Source organism: Oppia nitens, unplaced genomic scaffold (genome assembly GCF_028296485.1).
Source record: "Oppia nitens isolate AA-2021 unplaced genomic scaffold, nextdenovo-longstitch-racon4-pilon3 scaffold5_pilon_pilon_pilon, whole genome shotgun sequence".
Taxonomy (NCBI): Eukaryota; Metazoa; Arthropoda; class Arachnida; order Sarcoptiformes; family Oppiidae; genus Oppia; species Oppia nitens.
Window position 1 is genome coordinate 1,418,277 of NW_026533243.1, and position 7,104 is coordinate 1,425,380.

Below are 7,104 nucleotides of genomic sequence, written 5' to 3' on the forward strand. Positions count from 1 at the left end.
TTGTAACGATTCACTAAATCCGTTTCGGTTAACATTGTTTTGCTTTCAAAAACATTGCTGTTTTCAGGAAATTTTTGTCTATTATTATCATCAAATGCTTCAACATTAATGAAATCATTTGCATTATATAAAAACTGAAACATTAATGTTATTATAATGTTTTGCCGTTTCGATGATAATTTCTATCGGATGTATAAGAGAAAAATAATTATTAAAAAAATAAAAAATTAAATTGTATGCTTAAAAAACTTTGGTGTATATGTAATATAATACTATCTAAAGTGTTATGCAAAATGTTTTTTTTCATTTAAGCAATTGTGCTGCTAATGGTGTTTACAAAAATAAAAATTAAAAGATTAAAAGTGTGATTAACACTGTGTTATATAATTTAATAAATGGCAAAAGTTATAATTAGTATCAAATAACATGTTTAATATAAATAATAAGAAACAACAAAAAATATTCTTAAAAATCTATTTTATTTATATTTTAAAAATTTATTTTTATAATAAAATGTGATACTATCTAAAAATGTTGGTATTTAATACTAAAAAAAATAAGATTTTCATTCAATGATATCTACCATGAATTAAATCTCAAGCACTCAAAATATTAAATAAAAATAACAAAACAAATGGTTCAGTGATTTACTTACCATTTTGTTTGATATGAACAAACAAACAACAAAAAATTAGTTTTGATTTTATTTGATATAAAAATATTTGAGATTTCAAATAAATTCAACCAACAAAGCAAAAAGAAAAGTTAAATTACTTTATAATTTAAATGACATATGTTTTGGATTGTATTTTATTTAGTACACAAATACTAATAAGATTTTTATATACACAAACTATTGCGTTCATACAATAATATACTATATGAAAAAATAAGTATAAATCTTAATAAAAAATATATAACTTAATGTTTAAAAAAAGAAATTATTTTTGTTAAAATAAAGCGTTATTTGATTTTTGATTTGCAAAATCAAATAACTCCACCTTTTTTTCTATATAACTAAATATATAATTTCTATATTTCTATAATATGTATACAAATATAATATTATATTAGTTAGAGGACATAATAACAACTAATAAGTAAAAAAATGTTTTATTAATGTATTTAAAAATTACAATTGATTTTTAACGACTTTAGGGCAACTTTAGGCCTTTAGGATACTATTATATTTTATTATCGTTGAATTTGTATATTATTTTTGGCTACAATATAAATTATTTTTTATTTGATTTATATTTACCATATTTATATATAATCATATAACTTATATGTCTATTAGGAAAATACCAACAAAAAAACCATTTGACGTTATAAAACAAATATATAATAATTACTAATTAATGTTTGCTATTATTATTTGTTTAAATTATCGTATATAAATATTTTGATACTGTAATTAAGCAAACCATTTTTATTGTTTGTTTATAATAATTACATAAGACCATATACCATTACCCTAATTATATTAGATATAAATTATTAACGATATTTTTAATAATAATAATTACAGAAAATATGAAATTTCCAGTTATATAGTATATTATTAAATTACAGAAAAAATATATATTTATATATTAGCTATAATTTAATAATAATACTAATAATTGATGATTAGGTGGTTCACTAGCCTTGAGAACCAGATTCAGAATTTAAGGCTAATCTATATAAATATATGGATTAAAAATAAATGTAATATAATATTATACATAAATAGTTTGATGCAATATTAAGATTGACGCCTTGAGATAAAGTTAACAACAAAAAAACTTGTTAATTATATTGTTATTTCTATCCCACAAAAAAATCCAATTTTGTTACCAATTTTGAAGGCAAACTACATTTTATTGTTTATAGCATTATTTATATTCAATATATATATAGTATTTTATTGTATTTATAATGTATAGCATATTCATTAATATTAAAATAAATCAATTATTATGACAACTTTCATATGATTAAGAGTTTATTAACAATAATAATAATAGCTTTTTTGAATATAAATATATTAACTAAAAATTTAATTAAAAATTTATTTATATATATACAGTATATATATTGTAATCAAAAATGAAACGCATGATTTCCTAAATACATTTTGCCGCCCTTATCCCTGTCCTCATAGGAACTATGATAGTGGCCAACAATGGGCGCCTGTAGTTCATGTGCTGGCGGTGTCTGAACTGAATAATACCGATTATTACCGGCGGCAACAAAATTTCTGTGCGATGCGTGCGGATCGTGACCTTCGACGACGTCACTGTCAATTAGCGGCAAACGTCGGACAGTTGGCTCTCTGACATCACTGTCCGACAACAACACCAGTGGTGATTGTAATTTATTTTTCAAGTTTTTGCCACTTGTCTGGCGAGCAAAATATCTAACAAAATCAGAGGTTCCCGGAGGCGGTACTGGATTCTGGCCGTTGTCTGTATAGTATAGATATTGTTTGGCCGGTATTTCCGGTCCAATCTGGAAGAACTCGTATGGATTTCGACGACGCCTTTCCTCATCGATCTGTCATTTGATTTTGTTGTTGAAAACAAATTTAAGTTATCACATGTTATATAAGAGAGATAAATATAAAATATATTTTATATTATTATATCCTAATAAATAAAAAAGACTTTGAATTTGATTACTTGACAGTAGACGATGTTAACCATCAATAATATAACGATTGCTATATCACTGGTCTTATGAAATACAACAACAAATAAAAAATGATAAAAAACATTATTTACAATATAAACATTTTAATAATTTAAACAAATTTAAAATATTTACTACAAATACACAAACACTTAAATAACTTAAATCTAATTTATTTTTTGTTATCTATCTATTGCATTATTTATAGATTATATCATACAATAGATAATATATCTATAGTATAGTAGAGTAGATATATATATATATATATTTATATACTCACCAAAAACATGTTAAAAGCTATTTAGTTATTTATTTTGTTTTTTCGGGTATCAACTCATCTAATCCTCTGAATAGGAAGTTTACAAATGAAGACATACAGTATAAGACCACTTAAATTCAATATATGACATAAAAGTGAGTTTCACTAAATAAGATGGGAGTGAGTGTGTGTGTATGTGTGTGTGTATGTGTGTGTGTGTATGTGTATGTATGTATGTATGTATGTATGTGTGTGTGTGTGTGTGTGTGTGTGTGTGTGTGTGTGTGTGTGTGTGTGTGTGTGTGTGTGTGTGTGTGTGTGTGTGTGTGTGTGTGTGTGTGTGTGTGTTTGTTTGTTTGTGTGTTTATATTATTATTATTGTACTTAAATCTAACTGTCCGCCTATGCAAACTATCCTTTTTTGTGCAAAAATAAATATACATTATTATAGTTTTCTATAACTTTATGAATTATATTATAATAATCACTAAATAGATTTGATAGGCATAATAACAATTGTGTGTTTATATGTTATGGTATTTTATCTATTCATTTACTAATTCATTGCAATAATGTGTAAAAAATATATTCTTTATATTAATGTTTATTTAAGTGATGGCAAAAACATTTTTTTAATGCTATTATATGTCTGACAATACATTTTTAGTACATATATGTGGGAATCAATTTGGATATACATTTGTAATTTTAATGTATGTATGTGTGTGGGATGTCATCAAAAACTATACAGCTTTTAGATTGTCTAACATTTTAACTAATAACTAACTGTACAATTTGATGGTTGTGTGCTTAAGGTTAAGCCGTTAGTTATTAAAGTTTTTTATATAAAATTTTATTTTTATTTTTATAGAAAATTTATCAAAATAAAACATAATTTTTGATATTTCAAATAAATTTCAAAAAAATCCTCCAAACTATGGAAACATATATAATAGCAAAAAAAGTTAGATTTCAAATCCACAAAAAACTTAATAATAATAACTAACTGATGACTGTAGACATGTATTTCCATTAAACTTTCATTTCATTGACATTTTTTTTGTTAGTTAATATTTTTTTTAATTTTATTTTTATACTTTTATTTTTCATTGCTATTAATACAACTTTATGTAACTTGTTGTTATATTCATTGATAAACAGTATTTCAATTATTTTTATAAATCATATATCATATGTCACCAGAATTGATGTCTCCGTTTTTTTGTGTATAACGTATTTTTATATGCGTTTTTAATCATATCTACATAAAGACATTATACAACATTATATACATATATTTACAAAATATATATTATTTTTAATATAACATTAATAATAATACTAAATGTATAAAACAAACACCACTCGTGTGATTAAGTATTGCAATTTATTTTCATGAATATATATTGAATATTTATTGCAGTATATGTATAAAAATATATTAGAAATATAAACAATTAATAAAATTAATGTTACATAATTAATTTTCTCTCTATATATTTGCTGTACTATTATATAAATAAAAATATAAAATATTGTTAGTCTGTTTAAATATTTTATGGTGAAACTTAGATTTATAAATCATATTATAAAATATTATCATAATATTACAAACAAACATAACAAAAAAAACAGATAATTTAATTTTAACTATTGATTTAATTAAAATAAAAATACAGAGCAATAACACTACCAGTCATGTTTGCCACGCGGTGCCGGGTGTTTAAAATGGTAGCCAAATGATGCATGTTTTTTGTGGCCATGTCCATGGGAGGGCCCCCTCCATACATTTATGGATGTGCGTCCATGGTGATGACCAGCGTAGGCCGGTGCTGTTTGAATGGCAAATATTGCCACTAATACGGTGGCAAATATGACAAATATTAGACGAGACTATTTAAAAATATAAAATAAATATTATAGATGTATTATAAAAAATTTATTTGCAAATATAAAATTGAAGAAATTAAAAATAAAACAAATATTTATTTATATAATAAAAACATTTTTGTAAAGTTAATGCATTTGACATGTATTTTGATAAAATAAAATAAAACTAATATTCAGTTAAAATTTAATGTAAAACTACTGTCCATCCAATATCCAGTATATTACTACTAATACACCTACGCTTTTGACGTTAGGTTTAATTCAATCAGACAGTCAACATAATAGCAAGAAATTTAATAATAATAAAACAAAATACACTAATATTTTTAGATAATATGATACTATCAATACTAATATAGCAGTTGAGATGTATAGTTAAAATATTTGTTGGAGACTTACATCCATTGGGGAAAACGAAAATATTTTCTGTAATACAAATTGCAAAAAATGCCGAAATATTTCCACAAAAAAACAAATAATATTTTTTCGAAATATTATATTAATATAACAAAACTTATGGATATAACACAAAAATGCAAAAGTTTATGAACCTGTGTGTGTGTGTATTATAACTTATATGTGACTTACAATGATTTGATGGTACACTTTTTTATTTTTACTATCATTTTGCCAATAAGTTGAATTATTTCCCACCTCCCAGTGCTGCTAAACTAACTGTGCTATTAGTGCCAAGAACTTTATGGACGGTTGACTTGAAGAAAAAAAAGCAAACCACACGTCTATTTGGGTGGTATTGCCGTTTGTGGTCATACTTGCAATTAGACGACAAATTATGTGCAAAAAAATGTTGGTTCATAAGAGTAAAATAAATTAATGAAAAAAACTGGTTTACACACAATTATATACCAATACTTTTAATACTATATAACAAAATTAGAAATTAACGTCAATTGTGTTATTTGATTGTAACAAATTAAATGATACTTTATTTGTTATTAACTAATTTTCTCCTCACTGTAATCAAGGAGTAATACTAAGGATTGTTTTTAATACTATTAAAGATTATATTTAATGTAATACCGGAAACTTTGTGATCAATTTGTTATACATAACCAACCGTATCACTGATTTGAGACTTAATTTAAACAAAAAAAAAATCTTATTTACTATTTATATAAATTTTATATATATTCATTCAATAATTACATAATATATAATATCATATTTATAATATCATCCATAAAAAATGAGGTCATAATAAATGATTATTATTATGTTTTATAAACAGCAATAAAAAAAATTTTTGTTTGCGATAATTAATGTGATTTTGGTTACCAATCATTACTTGCTGTCATAAACTAAACCAAATACAATGTTAACAAATATTTTTGGATAAATTTGTTTTGCGAAATAGTATTTTATTTTTATATAATATTTTTAGTTTTCTTTTCTATATCTTTGAAATATTTATTTATAAATTCTTTATATTATTTATTATTTCCAGAAAATTCAATAAATATGAAGAAAAAATTTATATAATTTATTTATATACAAATACAATATATAAATGAAATTTATATATTGTGAATAATTTTATTTACTGTCAAATTGTATGGTATTTGTAATATTTTTTATAAAAAAAAAATTATTGCAAATAGATTTATAAAAATTTATTAATTTAACATTTTTATTTAAAAAAATAATATTTAAACTAAATATTCAATAAAAAATAACCAACAAATAAATTCAACAATTCTTAATATTTAGATTAAGATTTTCGATTTAATAAAATATGTTTTACAACAAATTATTAATGAGATATAAATATTTTTTTTCTCGAAATTTATATTTAAATATTTATATAGGCAAAAAAATTCACAAAATAGACAATAGAATATTCTTTATTAATAATAATATTATTAAAAGCTAATATTGTTATAACAAATATTTATAATATATATATATTATATATACTTCTTTTACTACATCTACAATGACTTTCAATATTATCACATTATATTAAGTCGAGTAATTTTTTCATAAAAATAAATTATATAAATATTTCTAAAATATACATCATATTTATAAACTCCTACGCTATACAACTCACTAGTGTATTAGGTTTACTTTATATTTATATATATATAAATTTATATAATAAGTAACAAAAAATCTAATATATATAAGAATGTATATATAGTGTAATAGTAAACTAAAGGTAAAATAATATTGAAATACTCTATAATAGAGTATATCAGTACTATTAACTACTATCTTATAGCAAACATACAGTATAACCCACGCATAAAATTGAAAAA

The 7,104-nt window shown here is 22.3% G+C and overlaps 1 protein-coding gene across 1 annotated transcript; it reads right to left on the reverse strand.

Annotated features, from left to right (window-relative positions):
• Positions 1-2,085: 2,085 nt before the first annotated feature.
• On the reverse strand, positions 2,086-3,037 carry LOC128961401 (uncharacterized). Its single transcript, XM_054307635.1, has 3 exons — positions 2,957-3,037; positions 2,664-2,717; positions 2,086-2,538 (listed from the first exon to the last, which is right to left on the reverse strand). Exons 1-3 carry the CDS (start codon positions 2,963-2,965, stop codon positions 2,086-2,088), a joined length of 516 nt encoding a protein of 171 aa, XP_054163610.1. The 5' UTR covers positions 2,966-3,037.
• Positions 3,038-7,104: the final 4,067 nt, after the last annotated feature.

Bases quoted from the DNA above. Each gene is read 5' to 3' on its own strand.
- LOC128961401 (XM_054307635.1), bottom strand. The intron at 2,539-2,663 runs GTAATCAAATTC...ATCAAATGACAG, and splicing joins TTAACATCGTCTACTGTCAA to ATCGATGAGGAAAGGCGTCG.